Source organism: Xyrauchen texanus, chromosome 48, assembly GCF_025860055.1.
Source record: "Xyrauchen texanus isolate HMW12.3.18 chromosome 48, RBS_HiC_50CHRs, whole genome shotgun sequence".
Taxonomy (NCBI): Eukaryota; Metazoa; Chordata; class Actinopteri; order Cypriniformes; family Catostomidae; genus Xyrauchen; species Xyrauchen texanus.
Genome location: NC_068323.1, coordinates 10,419,146 through 10,438,952, shown reverse-complemented (window position 1 = coordinate 10,438,952; position 19,807 = coordinate 10,419,146). Strand labels below are relative to the sequence as shown.

Below are 19,807 nucleotides of genomic sequence, written 5' to 3'. Positions count from 1 at the left end.
CAAAGTATCACAATACTGCATTTCCAAAACTGTACCAAGAATTATAATAACTCTTATTCTAATATTTTTGGTAAAACATTTTCACATTAATTATTTGTGCGAGAAAACAAAAAACATAATGCAACATTAAGTCGAAAAAACTTGCCACATTTGTAAGGATGTCAGTTAGGTGTGGGTATTGGCAAGGAATTCACGATACGATATGTATCACGATACATGGATCACGATATGATACATTTTGCACAGTTCACGGAAAATTTTAAAACAGAGCTGAAATACAAGTTACTGTGTACGATCTGGGTAGTCTTAATACATCACAATGATAAATGAAATCAAACTGATAGTGTTGGAGTGGTCTCCTCTGACATAACAAGTGTAGCTACCTTCATGGGCTTCATAGCAGTGACCACTTCTTCAGCAGCTTTTATGTCTGACTCACTGAGGGTGCAGATCTCCTTCTCTGTCTTCCTCACCTCAGCTGAGAGGAGGGCAGCATGGATGGCTGGCTGCTGTTCTAAGAAGCGGTGCAGCATGTCATGAGCACTATTCCATCTGGTAATGATGTCAATGAGCAATTTGTGTTGAGGCAGATTTAGCAGCTTTTGTTTTTCACGCAGTACACAGCTGGTTATTCTTCTCACACTTCCCAGCAATCGGGCGACTGGTTTTAGCTGCAGTGCGCGCTGTGAAGCCAAAATTGAAGGTATGCGCGAAACATTTAAAATGTAGCAAACCAACTAGCTGCACTGGTCATGTTTGATACGTCGTCTGTAACTATAGTGGGGTCCTTGCTTTTTATGTCCCATTCCTCTAATGCTCCTTTCAACAGCTTGGCGATGTTACTGCCAGTATGGCTCTCATGCATTGCCCTCGTCTGCTTCCTAGTCCTCATTGATGTGGTGCGTCGTGATCGTAACATAAGATTCAGTGGCTCTTGATTTCCTGCCATCGCACGTAAGGGCCACTATTTCTGCAGAGCCAAGAGACATTTTTACTACTTGCTTCACCTCTTCATACATCCTGGTCACAGCTACCGCAGTAATGTGTTTGCGAGTAGGGATTACATAGCATGGCTCCATGATGTTAACCATATACCTGAAGCTGGTGTTTTCAACGACACTTTAGGAGCGCAAATCACGACAAACTAAATGCACCAACGACTCGAGCTGAGGTAGATGGAAGTTTGTTAGTGGCGTTATCCAGGCTGTTGTAACGTTGTATCTACATGGCGTCTGACAAGGTGCGCTCGCAAGTTGGTTGTTACCTGAATATTTTATAGCAGCGTGACAAAGCATGCATATTGCATTGGTTTATCCAAGTCCATGCTCCCAGGTTTGTTTTTAAAAAACCAAAGTGCACCCAAACATAGGCTTTATATTTTGAAGGGGTCGCTGTCATTTTGTCAGCTGCATCTGCCATGCTGCTTCCAGCTTTTCACTCTACCGAAAATGTCACCCGACCAATTCTGGGCAGCTAGTCATACTGCGACATCAACATGAACGGAGCTTGTAGTTCACACAGTGTTTTTTTTTTTTAAATCGTTTTTTTTTTTTTTGCTGGAAATCTATGTAGTATATCGCAATAATAAATATCGCAACATATTGCCAAATTGATTTTTTAGCACAGTCCTAATGTCAGTATAGACCCTTTTTACAGCTACACATTGCAATGAAAAACATACTGGAATCAAGCTACGCTACTACCTCGTTATGTTTTTCCTGACACTGACGTGTCTATGCTCTACATTAGTCCAAGGAAGATATATGAGAAACATGAGTGTTAAAAAAAACCACAATATAGCACAGTTTTGAATTATAATATTACAACCTAGATAACAATAAAATATCATATTGCAAGGTCCCTTATTATTCCCACTCCTATCCAAAATATATTTAGTTGGCAAACTATCCAATTTGCACAAATTTACAGACAAACTGGTAGAAAGCTTACCATCATTAGTTCCTTCTGGAAAGATTTTTTGTCCTTAGTCTCCATGTTCAGGCAATCTTCCTTCAGTTTCTCCAGCACAGAGGCAACCCTCTCTGGTTCACTGTCCAATTCTGCCCGGCAGAAATATGTCAAAGGAAGATTCCCATAGCCCAGAGCATCAGCAAATGCTCGCCAGTTTCCCAGATTTTCCATAAGTATCGTCCTCACAGAGGCATAAATGTAGGTGAGGAACTTGCAGGGCTTTAGGATTTGCTCGATCAGAATTGTGGTTGTAAGATCCGGCCCACAGAAGTATATGGGCTTAACCTTTCCCAAGACCAGCACATTTTTGACATGTACAAGCCCAATCTTTCCCTGATAGTATCCAATGTACCACTCTTTGGTCCATAGTTGTCCTTTTAGTTTGATCTTCTCCTCACTGAGTAAGGCAATAATATCCCCTTTCTTATATTCCAGCAAGTACTGATTCTTGGTTTGCCTGATAATGGTTTTGATCAGTTTGCCAAATTTCAAGTTAGTGATGCAGCGCTCCTGAAACTGTGGGTATTTGGTGGTGATGGCCAATGGAGACAAAAGGATTTTATCGACTTCCTTCTTCTTCAGAAACCTCCTCTGGCCATTGTTCCGCATCCCCGTTTTAGGGGGCGGATGTGGTGTCTGAACGCAAAATTGCGCAAGGATGTAGTCCTGATCGTCTTTTACCTGGACACGTAATGTGAAGTCTGAAATCTCATCTGCATTCCGAGAAGTAATCATGTAGATGAGCCGGCTCACCTTGCCCAATTTTACCTGAAACCCACGGACAATCCTAGCCTGCTCATTTGACTTGACCTCATAGTTCGACATGTTGGAGTACATGCCTATCTGCAAGTCCTGAGGTCTGTTAAGGACAAACTGGTGCTTACCCCACAGTTGTAGGGTAACAGGTGGGGTAGACTTTGCTTGTTTCCCAACCTCACTGACAAGTAGAGTCTTAGGGGCACAGTCATGCCCAAAAATTGCCACCACAGTCTTAAAAGATGGATGAATGTGCTTGGGACCATAGAGCCCCAATGTAACTTTCTTTAACATATTATCCCAAACTGTTGAATTGAAGGACACATGCGGAGTCTGGACGACAACTGCTACATACATGCATGGCTCCATATTGTGTAGCTGAACCTGAATCGTATCACCGTAAATGTAAGCTTGTGGAACCGGGGAATACGGTCCATCTTTAAAATCACTTCTCACACACAAAACCTCTGCAATTTGATCTGTCCTAATCGCCACTGATACTTTTATTTCCAAGGTTATGAATGATTTTATCTCCATGTTACTAAGTTTGATTTCAACCACAGGACTGACAGTGGAACATCTGTCATTGTTAAGCTCTAAGGGAGGATCAAGCAAAGCTTTCATTGAGATTTGCTGAGTGTCACCTACTGCAACATGGCCTTCGGGAACATGAATACTGATGTTAGTATCTGGGAGTTGGACTGCCCCTCCACAACTGTCCAACTTGCAGACAATGTTGGTCTCTACTGGTTGTGTTTGACCCCAACCTGGGTTTTGCCCCAGGGACTCCAAGTCATGGCAAGAGCGTGCCAACTTTCGGTGGTTTAACCACGCCGTCCTAAAGTCCTCTCTGTTTTGAAACTGCTCTGGTGAGGGAGCCTTAAGTCCAGAGAAAAACCCAGATGAAGGCAATGGAGGATTTGACTGAGCTTGTAAGATTGACAACTCTGACAAACTATAAGACCTCTTACTCCGAAAAAAGGGATTGTCCTTGCGGAGCATCTGCAAGGCTTCAAGATCAGGGCTGGTGGATGAGCCATCAAAGACACTATTTCTGTAACCTTTTGAGTTGCTATTGCTGCTGGTTGTGTTGTTGGAAATGGGGGCGGAAGGCGCTAAGGAGTCAAAGAAAAGCAAATCCAAACTGTTGCATTGGTTTGTCTTGTCATTGCTGTTCTGATCAAGAACGTCAACCATGGATCCATTAAGGAAAGGGTTGGTTGACGAGAGCATGGAGAAGGGGTTGTTATTGTCATAAGGCAGGGACGGCTTGAGGAACAATCCAGTCCACTCTCCCAGAAACTCCAACTCTTTTGCTCCCTCCTCAGAGCAGTCCCCAAGATTGTCAATCATTCCACTGTCACTAAGAGAAGAGTTTCTGTAGTTGATTGGCTGAACATATGTGGAGGGAATGTATCCCATCTCCTTATTGTTGTGGGCATACCACCATTCCCCACCAGACGTGTCCAGCACAAACAGATGATCACCTTTGGAGAACTTGAGAGTGGTGAAACTTGAAGGACAGTAATCCTTTATGGCAACTACTTCCTGTGCGGTCCCAAAAGAAGTTGAGGGGGCCAAACGCAAGGCACTGGGAGAAGGCACTGCAAGGGAAGACAAAAATGAAAATTAATAATGACTGATTCTAGGGCTGCAACTAATGATTATATTGATAATTGATTAATATTTGATTATTTATTTGATTAATCAGAGAAACAAAAGTCTTATTAATATGTGATATTATAAAAATCTTAATGATTTGGTTAGATTTATGGTACTGAATTCACGATTCGGTACTCTCACATAACTTTCAACAAATCCTGAATCTTGAAAAGTTAAGTTTGAATGTATTTATTATTATTCTTACTTTTAGGACATATGTAAACCAGTTATTTTCTTTTACTTGTAAAACTTCACAAAAAGTACTATTTATTAAAGTGAAAAATGATCCATCAGGGATGGAGTGAGACGAAAAAGCATCCCAGCAGAAGGCAATGGTGACACCAGAATATTAATTAATTAATAAATCTGCTCTGCTGAAAATACAGAATTATGTTAGATACATATGCTGGTACACTGTCACTAATTACATACAACATTAGTTAGTTGACCCAAAATTTTAATTCTGTTGTTCAAACAAGAAGGTAGCTGAGAAATAATGATTGTATTTTAATTTCTAAGTGAATTATCCCTTAATTTGCAGTGAAATAAACTGACCTTTGACATCTAAGAGACTTGCCTCGGTCACTCCCTCGTCAATGTCGATGAGGGTGCCCTCTGATTTACATCTCGGGAGCACATTGTTGTTGTTTGTTACTCTGATCCTGTGGGCGGCCATATTGTCCCTTGCATTGGTTATGGCGCTATTTCACCATGGCTCACCTGACATTTAGGCACTGGCAGTTTTCCATTGTTTCCTTGCTGAGGAAACAAAAAAGGACAGGCATGATCTTGATTAGCATTGTGAATAACGACAAAAGCCTGACGCATGGAGTATAATGACACGAGCTGCAATCAGATTATTGGATCATTAAGACAAAATGCTTGAGAGAGATTGCAGCAACAGATTAGAGGGGTATAACTAAAAGGACAAACTGGGACAAGATGTAACTCTAAATGTATTGCAGAAGATTAAAACAAGCTTGAGTTTATTACTCTTAATCTTGGCAGAGATTTATGCACAGTTGTATGTTTGTTGTTGAGAGAAACTGTTGGTTTAGGATTCAAAACAAATGCTATTACCACATACTGGTTCATTCTGTTTGAAATATCTGTTGTCCCCTGGCATCAATGTTGTTCTTTGTAAATTTCAATTGATTCTGTCATACTGCATGGTTTCACTAAGGTAACATCTATGGCTAAGAGGAGGAGAGTAAAGGAAGTTACTTCAGATGAGAAATCAATATTACATAGCCATAAGAATGGGTTGCCATCTTTTACTTTATCTTTGACCTTCAAACAACAACTACTTTGACGTCTACTTGACTTTAATCACTCAGAAGACAGTTAACAGAGCTTAAAGTTAATTTACTAGGATAACATACAAAAATAAGATGTTGTAAATAAAACCTTAAATAAATAGTGGTTGTAATCTTCTAGATTAGGCAAAAAACTACAATCATTCAATTCAGCATGAGAAAACACAGGTTTAAATACTCATAATAAAGCTATACAGTATACAACAAAATCACATAGTATGTACATTTACATTTTAGCGAAGCAAATTTATAAATACCATCCTAAAATGAACATTATATTTTCTTGTGACAGCATGGTTTCAGTTAACAACCTCACAAAGCAAAAACTTCTCTACTGGAAATTATTGCGGTGCCACATAAAATGATCAATATTCGCTTGTTGTGGATTAGAGGCGCTATATTTTTTCTGATGATTTACGGTCTCTTAAGGGGAGCAACAGTTTGGCTTTGGGGGAGCAATCCAACTCAATTTCCATGCATGATTGCTTCAACTTCTGTTGAGATGATGAGAGCTATTAATCTGCCCTTGACGTGACAGACATGCAAAACAACACGGAGATGTAAAACAAGCTATAATTAATCGAACTAAATAATCAAGCAAGCATGAAAAGTATATGAAACAAGGCCAAAAGGGGCAGATTTACTCTGTGTATGTTAGCTGATAAAGAGTTCCAAAGGCAATTTACCTCAGAAAGTTATGAATGAAATTTGAGTTCTACAGAACAGAAAAATAGATATACATGTTTGGAAAATGCAGTAAATCATAAAAGATCATTTTTGAGGGAACTATCCTATTAAATGTATTAGTACAGATTTCCCAATTCAATTCGATTCCGATTCACAAGCTCTCGTTTCGATTCAATTCTGATTCAATATCAATTCTTATGGCTTTATTTCAGTTATGATGTCCCTTTTACTTACATATAAAATAAATGATCTCCCAGCTAATACCTTTAATTATACAGGGGACCTATTAACTAGGTACATTAGGAAAATATAAATTTTACAAATTATATTGTATTCTTTTTTCAACAGTCACATTTTGGCTTTTTAAAAATGAGCAAATAAATGTATTCAATCAATAAATAAAATATTATCTTTCAAATATTATTTCTGTTCCATATTTATTCTTAAATTACATAATTTGTACCATTTACAAGTATTTATGTGGATTTGTTGAACTGTTACTGTCTCTTTAACCAAAAACTGCATTTCTGTAAAGAGCGTATGTAGAAGAACGCATGTTAATGGGAGAGGACTCGTATGGACGACTTCATCTGTGCTATGCATGATAAGAATTAAATGTTTTTTTTTTTATCATCAACTGACTATAATGAACAGAAAGGGTATTACATTTACATTTATGCATTTGGCAGAAACTTTTATCCAAAGCGACTTACAGTGCATTTACTACAGGGACAATCCCCCCCAGAGCAACCTGGAGTTAAGTGCCTTGCTCAAGGACACAATGGTGGTGGCCGTGGGGATCGAACCAGAGACCTTCTGATTAACAGTTATGTGCTTTAGCCCACTACGCCATCACTTTGGGTTGCGCGTATATCGTCTTGGACACTAAACACAAAACAACTTTTACTCTCAACATGCTGTGAAAGCATCTCTCTGCTGAACACTTCACAAATAAACTACATAATTACTGGTGAATGAAATGTAAACATAGTCGCATAACGCAACATTTTGTTGAGTGATTTCCTCTCATTGTAGTGGATCGATCTTGGGACTTAAGAAACGATATCGTTCAAATGAAAATAGTTATTAATCTAAAAAACAATATTTTTACCCACTCCTAATTAAATGTATCTTGCTGCATACAAAAGTAACTTCTAGTTATATAAACAACACTGAAAAGTCACTTTAGAAGGAATGCTGACTATGAATTTGAACATTATGTGTTGTTCTTTGGCTCTGTGAAGGTTGAAAGATATTTTTTAAAAATCCATCAAGGGATAAAGGTCTTGGAGGGAAGTCCTTTCATCGTTGTTATTTAATGGCTTGATGAACTCTTCAAAGAAGGAAAGCATCTTTGGCATGTCATTTTTAAAAACCTTTCACACAAAGGTTTTTCTTTCCAAAGGATTTATTGCCATCTCAACCCCTTTTGAATGTCAATTTCCATTTATCTACTAATAAGTGCCATGAAGTAGGTCACCAATACCATTTGGCATTTTATAAGTTCCCATCAGTCCGACCCAAAAATGCCTTCCTCATGATTTTAAGTTATTCATAAATCAGGCCATCAGAAGCTGTCAGTAGATGGAGAAAGTGCATTCAAGGATGTAGATGGAAATATGAAATTGTGAAAATTATGGCAATGGCTTCCCTCGGCTCAATTCGATCAATAAACGATTTCAAGGTCTCTAGGGTCACTTAACTTTGATGCACCAAAAATAAGACTCAAGGGCATTTAAGTTTGGAGGACCAAAAACAAAGATCTCATTTTATGCTCCACAACACCACGTCTTGCATGGTTTGATTTGTGACTCCAAATTCATATCAGCAGCAATATTATGAGGCAGAGCAAGAGCAATTGATGGATTAGGAACCTAAAGTACTGACAAGGATGTAATCATCATTTCTGACAACAGCACCTGGGGCACACTACTGACTAAAGAGTGGTGTGTACCCTATGTCTCTCTTTCCGTCTCTGTTCCTAGAAACCCTTTTTCTTCCTCTAGCATCTACTGCCCCAGCCTCTGGAGATAAAGCAATTTAGAGATTAATGTGACCATTGCATGGGTACACGTCATGAAATAAACCAGAAACACACTTTCGCAAGAAAGCAGATGCGAATGCTTGGTCAACGCATTTCAATCACGCTGTCCCATTGAACATATTTAAGGTGCACTGTTGCTTTGCTATTACGGTAATAATCCTCAGTACTCAACGGGGCAACAGAGTTGCCTTTTTTTCCCTCCAAATATTGGATTGCCCAATTCTCACTACTTAGTACATCCTCATAGTCTGCTTCCGAGACTGTCAATCCACGCATCTTATCACATGGCTCGCTGTGCATGACACAGCGGAGACTCACAGCACGGGAGGTTCATGCTACTCTCCGCGATCCACGCACAACTTACCACACGCTCCATTGAGAGCAAGAACCCCTAATCATGACCACGAGGAGGTTATCCCCATGTGACTCTACCCTCCCAAGTAACAAAGACAATTTGTTTGCTTAGGAGACCTGGCTGGAGTCACTCAGCACGCCCTGGATTTGGAGTCGCGACTCCAGGGGTGGTAGTCAGCGTCAATACTCGTTGAGCAACCAGGCCCCCCAGAGTTGCCTTTTGTAATTAACAAAGTAAAATTATGTTTTGGATGTTAGAAATTTACTTCAGTAAGTGTAAAAAGTACCCACCATTAAACTTAATCTTAAATGTTTTTCCAAAAAGTTACTTAAGTAAAGGAACGGAGTAAATGTAGTGCATTACTACCCACCACTTACAGTTACTATTGAGGTAGCTAGCTATAAACATGCCGATTTTGGCTAAATTGTTCAGCAAGATTCTCTATAAACTGTTACTTCGCCATAACAGTAGTTGACATAAAAGAGAAAACTATCCGTAGTAAAAGACAGCTTATGCTAATGCCCGCTATGGCGCCACTTGTGGCAACAATGAGAATGCAACACAAACTTGTGTCTCATAATGAATTGTGGTCTTTCAGAATGCAATGATGCATGATATCGAGCTTGAGCTGAGTGCAAATACTTGTGTAACTAGCATCCAAGAATCCAACATGTTAAAAAAATTAGAAGGAGCCAGACACTCCAATCATGTTTCTTCACAGAACGACATTTAAACCGTTCCATTTACATCATGAAACAATGGTAATGCTTCTCAGTTGTTTATCTCGTTTGTGCTACGCAGCTCATATAAGATGAGTCAAAGGTACTTCAAGCCGGATGCCTAGGAATTTAGATTCTCTTAGACACATTGTTAGTTTTGCTCAAATCTTGTGAGTTCACATGAAAGCACTACTTCTTAATCATCGTCCTTCAGGCAACTTCAAACTGATAAAATACATTATTTGTCAGTACTGCTACCCTCCATGTGTATTCATATCAAAACGGTCCTTACGCCCTCCATTAAAACACCATTTCAACTGAATTATTATAATTACAGTTCCAAAACGTGGTCATTGGGGAAATAATTGTGATAAGGTGGCTCATTATGGCCTGTGGAAATAAAATTTTATTATAAGTTCCATTAATATTCCTGCATAAAAAAAAAAATGCTTAAAACGAGCCTAAATTGGTTCAAACCTTAGCTACTTTCAGGCAGTCTTAGCTCGTTTCCTAGTCTGGCCAACTGAAAATGCCCAAAACTCCTGAAAAATAAGCCAACAGACAAGACTAACTAGGCTGGGAGACCAGCAAACCAGCATTGTCTGGTTGAAGATATTTTTGAGGAGTTCTATATTTCTTTCACAAGCTAATTGGGAAAATAAGGCTAGTTTGATTTGCGATAGCATCCAAACACTTGGTAAATATTACCAGCTTATACATTCCATTTCTACAGAGGGCGAAGTCATTTCTCCCTCCGCTACCCCCGTTAGTACTCCAGTATGGACTCTAAAACAAAAGGTTTACTGAGGTGAAATACATGGGTGTGTGGGCTGAAGCTAATATTTCAAAGTGGCAATAAAAGTCTAAATTAATTAGAATCCATTAAACAACCGGCTTCATTTATCGTCTCTATGTGAATTGGTCATTTTACCTGGCAAGGTTGAGAAATGGAGTCTGACTCAATAAGCCACTTTATCAAAATGTACTGTATTTCCCAGATTAAGTGGGATCTTTTGGACAAGGCCGATTTGTCAGACTCTTGCAAGACTAGTTTTGGGCTACACATTTCATCTTTCTTGTGATTTATTTTATGCTTTATTTAAATGTAAATTTTTATTTGGCACATTCTTTTATGGAAATTTTGTGTGCCAAAAATAACTTTGAATCAACCACATGAGCACCAAAGCTCAATGTGCTGGAATTTGTGCACTAATCTCCAAGCCACGGCCCCTATATGGTTTAAACATCAATTGTTCCCTAAAGTTTATTTCTGGTCCACAACAAGTTGAATAAGAAGACATCATGTTGTTTCAATTATGCACTGAATTTTGTTTTCATACATGAATACACAAAAAGAAAGTGTTTCAGGCCAATGAATTGTGCTCTTAAAACCTCTGATGTACCATTACAAAAGGCAAACGAAAGTGATGCCAAATTTCAGTCCTGTTGGGAGGTCTGGATTAGCCAAGGCTTACACAAAGTGCTCTGTAAATGAACTGTTGTTTTTTGTCAGGTTGGGACTGCTCTCAAGAAACACTGTACACAACAATGCTATTTTACTAGCATTGCTAACCCAAGTGCATCTTTAAAAACACCACCAAATGCTTTGAAAGACATTTAAACCGTAGATTCTTAGATTTACCTCAGGAGGCACGTCTACCAACAACAAGAGTTTCACGGACGTTTATCGGGATTACAAGGACTGACTTTGAGTCCCCATTAATTATGAAATGGAACACTGAAACTGATTGTGTTTTTTAGGTTTGCTTCACAAAAAAGAACACAAAAAGTTTACTTTATCAAACACTGCTAAAGTCATGCCTAGTATACTAAAGTTCAGATTCAGTTGAATTTGCTAAGTATTAAAGCATTGCAAAAAAAATAAAATAAATATTTCCAAATAAAATAAAATAAATATACCACTCATATATTGATATATTGCATCGATCTCAAAATATATTGCATCGATCTCATCTTCGGACATAAATTAAACAGAACTAAACCTTTACGCCTAACACGCAGAGAAAGGTCTAAAAATCTAGTACTCAAATCACTGGCAAGTAAAATGTAAAAAAATAAATAAAAAAAATATATATACCTGCCAGTAGCTAATTGCAGACATTTTAAGTCACATAGCACACAATTTGGTCTCATTTGCGAATGAGTTAATTGGATTGTAGAGGGTTGCCACTTAGAGGAAAAGAGCGATCTTGGGATTTTAAGGATCGATCTCAGGATAGTGAATTTTAAAATGAAAATTAATCAGAAATCAATATTTTTCGCCAGCCCTAGTACTGAGGATTGTTGCTGCCATAGCAACACAATAAAGCACGTTCAGCACCACCACATGCTTGAAATGCATTGGCTATGCATTCGCATCTGCGTTTGCATTCTTGTGAAGAGTCTATTTCTGGCCTTAAGTTGCATTCAAACGGACTGCAAATAGATCACTGGAGTTTCGCTGAGTCGTTGCATCGCATCACATCACTGACAATTTGCATAAACTTAGCAAACTCTGCACAACTTTGTTGCTAACAAGCACTTATCTCATTGAAAATTAATGACTTCGGGAGGTTTTATCACTATACATTTTGTGTGTATATGCGCCCTTTTATTACTCTAGTAAGAAAATATTACAGCCCGCTACAAATGTAAAGTTATTATGCTCCAGCAAGTGCATAATCATTTATTTTCTAATTTTCTATTGTGTGCATGTGGTGAGTGTGTCATGCGAGTTAAGTCCTTGGTGGGAGGAGAAACCCTGCAGAAACTAACCAAAGCAAAACCTAATTATTATAGTGTACACACACATATACATACACTTCCTCTCATTTATCATTTAACATGTTCAGACTGCAACAGAATCATATTTTACATTACACACCAACTGTGGCCTGAAATTGAATAAAACATGAAGGGTGGGTGTAAAGGGATTAATGGAAAGGAGGAGGCGAGAACCGGCTTGACAATATAAATAATATTTAATATAGAAATTAACCAAAAAGTCAAACACACAAAGGTGTCAGACAGCTGCCCGTAAATCTCTCTCTCTGTGCCACTGCAGTCTTCAGTCGGCCCTTATCCCTCTCTGAGGCTTGATTAGCCTGATTACGGGCCGGGTGTGTAGCATCACGACCCGGCCCCATCCTCCGTTCTGTCACGTTCCTCCCTTGTGCTCTCAGGCCGGGGAGCCCCTTACCCGGTGGTTCTCCGATACGCTGTAGCTTGTTTCTCGGCCACTCCTCCACCCTCTAATGTACGACAGCCACGCCACCCCGGACGAATCAGAGGCAGACCTCCAGCCCCTGGTGGACGGAAGACCCCGCCGCCTTTTTGGTGGACGGTAGTGGTCTCCCCTGCCCCTGGCAGCAGTAACCGCTCCAGGCGGTTTATTGGGAGCTCCTCCTCCCCTCGCGGTCGGCGGCTGTTCCTCCGCTTCCAGGTGGCCGGGCTCCTCCGTCCTCCGGCAGATTGCCGCGGCTGCTCTATTGGGGTGGATGGTAGTGGCGAGGACTCTACTATGACGCATCCCTCCTCCTTCCCGGATTTCAGCACAAGTGTAAAGGGATTAATGGAAAGGAGGAGGTGAGAATTGGCTTGACAATATAAATAATATTGAATATAGAGCTTGACAAAAAGACAAACACACAAAGGTCTCTGTCCCACTGCAGCCTCCAGTCGGCCTTTATACCTCTCTGAGGCTTGATTAGACTGATTAGGGGCAAGGTGTGTAGCATCACGACCCAGCCCTCCGCCCTGTCACAGTGGGATGTGTGGGTATATTTGTGTAAGGTTGTGTGTATTTGATTACTGGGTGGTGTAGTAATTCACACGTCATGCACCATACAAACTTGGAGATATTTTTTTTCTGCCACTTAATTGGGCAACCAGAATTTGAATATTGAATCGGAATAAGAGATATGGAATATTTGATTTGGAAAAAATGGACTTAAGGAACCAAAATCATTAAGTGGAACTGGAAACAAAACTAGAATTATTGAATTCTATACAATTGCCACCTCTAGTCAAGAACATTTACATCAGAGAGATTGAGCATTATTGGTATATCCAAACATTTCAAGTACTAAGGTCCCTAGTAAACAAGCAAAGTCAAAAACACATTGTGCTTGCAGTCCAGCATTAATGAAACTTAAAAAGCTTTGACACTTTTATCTCTTGGTCATTCAAAAGGAATAAAACACCAGATTGGCCAAATTTCAGAACAGCAAGGGCCAATCAGATTTCTCCCCATCTCCTTTAAGATATCAGACAACCTGCTATCTCAAATGCATGTGTTGTGCGATGCTTCTGAATTTCAGTCGTATACCTATAGTCGTATATTCCTTCTCAGATGCCGATACTTTAAACGCCCTTTTGGCTAGCTTACAGATGTAAGAGTGAAGGCGTATATGATAATGACTGGATTCTTCAATTAAATGAAAACCATTTTGTGTTGAACACATGAAAATGTAACTGTTTCAGACTTTCAGCTAAAGTTGTTTGCTGTGACTTAAACACTTTAGAGTATTTAATGCAGCTTAAACAATCAAAACACTTGGCCACATTATGCATTCATTAAATAGCACAAGCCTTTATAAAATTAATTAACTGATGTCAAAGCATGAGAATTAGATTTGTTTTTCTTTTAGAAAAGGGGAAGAAGCCAATCTATTAGTTTAAACATTTCTTAATACCATTTAAGACACTGGCGCATCAAAAGGATTATCTGGTTGAATCTCAAAGCTGATTTATACTTCTGCATCACTCAAATACAGTTGAAGTCAGTTTATATACACTTAGGTTAAAATCATTAAAACTTATTTTTTAACAACTTCACAGATTTCATATTAGCAAACAATAGTTTTGGCAACTCGCTTAGGACATCTACTTTGTGCATGATACGAGTAATTTTTCCAACAGTTGTTTATTTAGTAGTTTCACTTTTTCTTGACTATATCAAAATTCCTGTGGGCCAGAAGATTACATACACAAAGTTAAATTTGCCTTTAAGCAGCTTAACAAGTGCAAATCAATCCCAGAACAACAGCAAAGGACCTTGTGAAGATGCTGGAGGAAACGGGTAGACAAATATCTATATCCACAGTATAATGAGTCCCATATCAACATATACTGAAAGGCTGCTCAGCCAGGAAGAAGACACTACTCCAAAACCAGTATAAAAAATGCCAGACTACAGTTTGCAAGTGCACATGGGGGACAAAAATCTTCCTTTTTGGAGAAATGTCCTCTGGTCTGATTAAACAAAAATGTAACTGTTTGCCCATAATGACCATCACTATGTTTGGAGAAAAAAGGGTGAGGCTTGCAAACCAAAGAACACCATCCCAACCATGAAGCATGGGGGTGGCAGCATCATGTTGTGGGGGTGCTTTACTGCAGGAGGGACTGGTACACTTCACAAAATAGATGGCATCATGAAGAAGGAAAATTATGTGGATATACTCAAGCAACATCTCAAGACATCAGCCAGGGAGTTGAAGCAACATCTCAAGACATCAGCAAGCAAGTTAAAGCTTGGTCACAAATGGGTTTTCTAAATGGACAATGACCCCAATCATATCTCCAAAGTTTTGGCAAAATGGCTTGAGGACAACAGAGTCAAGGTATTGGTCTGGCCAACACAAAGCCCTGACCTCAATCCGATAGAACATTTGTGGGTGGAACTGAAAAAGCATGTGTGAGCAAGGAGGCCTATAAACCTGACTCGGTTACACCAGTTCTGTCTGGAGGAATGGGCCAAAATAACAGCAACTTATTGTGAGAAACTTGTGGAAGGCTACCCAAAACATCTGACCCAAGTTTAACAATTTAAAGGCAACGCTACCAAATACTAACGAAGTATATGTAAACTTCTGACCCACTGGGAATGTGAAATTTCACATTCATAAAATAGAGTGGTGATCCTAACTGACCTAAGACAGGGAACTATGCACAGTTTCTATGATTACATGTCAAGGATTTGTGAAAAACTGAGTTAAATGTATTTGGCAATGGTTTATGTAAAGTTCCGACTTCTGTACCTGATAAAAGAGCGCAGAGTTTATAAATTGTAAATTTATAATTTTGTCGTGTTTTCGATTGTTCATATAAAACAGAATTTAAAAGCAGCAGATGCTAAAAAAAACACCTATGCCGTAGGTTTGACTCTGAAGTATAAATTGGCCCTCACAAAACCAGAACATGTCTAGGTCATGTTTCACCCAAAATCAAAACTAAAATTTGTTTAATTGCATTTTACATAAAGAAAATAAAGCTTGTATTTTTATTATAACTAAGAAAAATTATAATATACATTTTAATGTATGCCTTTTGTTGTAGCACCATTAAATTTATGCTGATTTAATAATATTAATAAGAAACACTGTATAACAAAGAAACTAAAAAGTAAAACTCGACAGATTTAAAAGATCAAACTTTACAAATTTAAAAAAAATTCAAAAGAAAGAAAAGGCAAGTAAATTTGCCAAGAACGTTTGAAAGAAAGTCTGAAAAAAAAGAAAGTTGGAAAAAAGTTTAAAAGAAAGTTCATTTGATAAGAAGAAAGTTTGAACAAATGTTTAAAATAAAGTTTGATAGAAAGTTCGAAAGAAAGATTGAAAGAAAGTTAGAAAAAAGTGTATTTGATAGGAAGAATGTTTGAAAAAGTTTAAAAGAAAGTTAGTATGATAGAAAGTTTTAAAGGGAGTTCATAAGATGGTTTGATAGAAATTTCAAAACAAAGTTTGAAATAAATTTTCAAAAGAAAGATTGTTCGAAAAGGTTAATTTGATAGGAAGAAAGTTTGAGAAAAAAGGTTAGTCTGAAAGTTTAAAAGAAAAAGAGTTTGGAAAATATTTGTTAGAAAGTCAGAAAAACTGAAATTTGAAAAGAACTATGTTTAAAAGAAAATTTGTTTGATCAAAAGTTTAAAATCTAAAAGATATACGTTTAAAGATTTTTTTTTTTACTGCCATTTGGGAAGGTCCGAGACAGGAAGTAACAATACTATGACAGGAAGTGCACAAGAGAGACAGAGAGAGCAAATGAGAAACAAAGAGTCAGAGTCTGGTAGACAGCAAGAGAAGAAAAGAGAAAAAGAGAGGAAAGAAAGAGAGGAAATGCTTGGCTGATGAGTAGCTACTGCCCCTTTCCTTGTCCTCTTGTTGTTGTTATGTGTATATGAAGCCCTCCAGCTGCAAATCAGCTGCCATAGACTGGAATATCATTCCTCAGCTAATAGTACACAAACAGCACAAGAATCCCAGTCATAACCCTGAGCTTCCTTCAGGGAAAATACAGTAGACAGAAAAGAATGCAAGCATGGCATGCACTAATCAAAAATGTAAGTGAATCTATGGTGGAGATGGTGATATATGCTAATCTCACAAAAACATGTACATGTCACTGTTCTCCCCATAATTCAAAAGAACTAAGTGTGTGGGGGGTAATTATAATGAAAATAATGTCACAACACCAATCACAAAACAATCTAAATGGGTAGTTTATATATAAACACATCTGCGGCTGATGAATCACAGTGGATCCGAAGGTGAGACAATAGGCTTAAATTTGAGCTCTAGACTGACGTTCGTCTCATGTTTGGGTCCTGAAAACAAACCGCCTATGCCTTGGTCCTGATCCCAGTTAAAGACACCCACTGATACCATCAACAATACACTCCCTGTGTTTGACACACAGGCTAAGCAAAAGAGAGTATATAATTCTAGGTTATTCACAGTAATACTTACCCTGAGCTGAACTGAAGCTAGAGGGTTTACTTAAACATAGTATCATGACCTAGGCTGTCTATAATAGACACACTGCAGCATTCATATTGCCTTCCCAACACACAACTGCACTTTTAATTTTTTCGGATGTTTAGCCAATGGGAAGGTTAAGAGAATTTGGTGATGTTTGATAAGTTTCTGGATAAAGCCCAGTGCACACTATACCATTTTGGCCACGGTTTTGACATCTGAGACCAATTCTAAGAATCGTAAAAGATTTCTTTCATCCAAAACACCACAATTCATAGTCTTTCATTGCTTAGTGTGACATGACCACTGACAGCTGATTCATTTCCTTTGCGCTGAATCTAAAGGCTGGGGTATAGTGTGCAGTTCCGTCTCCAGCACCGTCAAGTGCTCAGCCATATAATAGTATACTCTTTTTCCCATTCAATGCATGCACCCTATCCAAATGCTTTGTGATACTCTTTTAGTACAGTCCACGGCAAGCGCATGTGCAGATGACGCACAAAGACGCGGACTGTCCATGTGTATAAATAACAAATAAAAAACATGGACAGTACGTGCATACTGCGCTTATGACGAAATTTGCCCCATGGGTAAAACCGTGGTGGATAACTGAAGTATACTTAAGCCTTAATTATAAAAACAGTCATATATATCTGGGATGGCATCAGGGTAAATTGTCATTTTAGGGTGAACTAATCCTTTAAAAGCTTGGGTATACATTTTTCAGCTTACTGCTCCGTCTCATGCATGGTCAAACATTTAGCCTTTCAAAGTATATTATTTTGACTGACAGACCTAACGGACACTTCTATGACTGTTTTACATTAATGATGCACAAATATAAGGACTGTCCATGTGTCAAGATAAACCAGGCAACACGTGGACAGCATGCGCATACCGCGCTAATGACGAAATTTGCCACATGGGTAAAACTGAAGTATACTTTGGCCTTAATGGCTTGGGTATACTCTGTTTTTCTGCTTGTCGCTCCATCTAGTGCATGGTCTAGCGCTCAGTCTTTCAAAGTATAGTCTTTTGACTGAAAGATCTTATGGATGTGTTCTATGACTTCTTTGTGCATTATGGCTGCTTTGCAATAGTCTTTAGAACAGTATACGGCATGCGTTGATGACGCGCAAAGACGAGGACTGTCCACGTGTCAAGAAAAACTGGGCTGTATGCGAACAGTACATGCATACTGTGTTAATGTTGAAATTTGTTTCATGGGTAAAACAGTGACGGAAAACCGAAGTAGCCAATACTTCCACCTTAATGGCTATACTTTGTTATTCTGCATGCCTCTTTGTCTCATGCATGGTCGAGCGCACAGCCTTTCTCTAGGCTACTGTAAAGTATAAGGTTCTGCCTGAAAAAGACCTTATGGAAAAGTTTTATGACTGCTTCATGCACTACAACTGCTTTGCAATACTCTTCCATATTGTCAATGGCAGGCATATGCGGCAGCGACACTCACAGCGGAGTACTTACTGTACACGTGTCTAGAACAACTGGGCTGCGTACAGTCTGGGCGGACATATCAATACGACACAGCCAAGATATAATCAAGAACTCGGACTTTTTCTTTTTCATGCAAACCATTGCAAACATTAGCTCAGGCCAAGGCTTGCTTGGTGTTGTGCGGTACCATTGCAATTTCGTGTGTCAATGATAATGTCAAAACGTAACACGAATGGCCGACCAAAGTCCTAAGATGTTTGGATGGCTTGGCTTTGATTCAAGACCTTTCCAGGGTAATATCCAGAGGTGTATAATACAAATAAATTACTGTACTTAAGTACAGTTTTTGAGTATTTCTACTGTAGTCAAGTATCAATATTTCTGTTGACTTTCACTTACAATACACCACAATAAATTATTTTATACATTCATTTTTCCAGACCCTTTTGCTATTTTTGCAACTAGACATTTTTGCATGAGGGTGAGGAAATGAAGATCATTTTCATTTTAATGCCTGCTTGCCATAGGATAAACTCAGCAAAAAGCCTCTCTATACTTACAATGTAATCTCCTCTGATGGACACCTCTCTGAAACATGAAATCCTCATAAAACGATTTGGCATTTTATGCCCTGTCTACTGCCATCTGACTCGAGAGTGATTTTGACCCTGCTGTTCTAAGCTGAACTAGTATGACTTTATATACAGAGGACATGACACAAATAACAAATAGCGTGATTATTTTCTGATGGGCACTCCAGTGAAAAAAGGTTCCAGGTTTGATACATGTTAAGCTTTATAGTCAACATCTGTGACATGATGTCGATTACCACAGGAAATCATTTCAACTCATGCCTCAATTTGTAAAAACAAACAGATGTTGCATTAACAGTAATGCACCTACAACGGAGGTCTATAGGGCAAGCTATTAGGAGGGTTTAAATTCAGAAAATTTCAGGTCATATTTTGTTAAAAGAATATTCCGAGATCAGTACAAGTTCAGCTCAATCGACAGCATTTGTGGCATAGTACTGATTACCACAAAAAAATTTTTTTGACTTGTTTTGGGTTACAGTGAGGCAC

At 38.7% G+C, this 19,807-nt stretch overlaps 1 protein-coding gene across 1 annotated transcript in view; it reads right to left on the bottom strand.

Annotated features, from left to right (window-relative positions):
* Positions 1–19,807, bottom strand: part of LOC127639732 (SH3 domain-binding protein 4-A-like) — a 39,853-nt gene that overhangs the window by 17,509 nt on the left and 2,537 nt on the right. The window contains exons 2-3 of the mRNA XM_052121917.1: positions 4,945–5,148; positions 1,951–4,331 (exon numbers count right to left, since the gene is read on the bottom strand). Coding sequence (XP_051977877.1) covers positions 1,951–4,331; positions 4,945–5,065 — 2,502 coding nt within the window. The 5' untranslated portion in view covers positions 5,066–5,148. The remainder of the gene's footprint in view (positions 1–1,950; positions 4,332–4,944; positions 5,149–19,807) is intronic.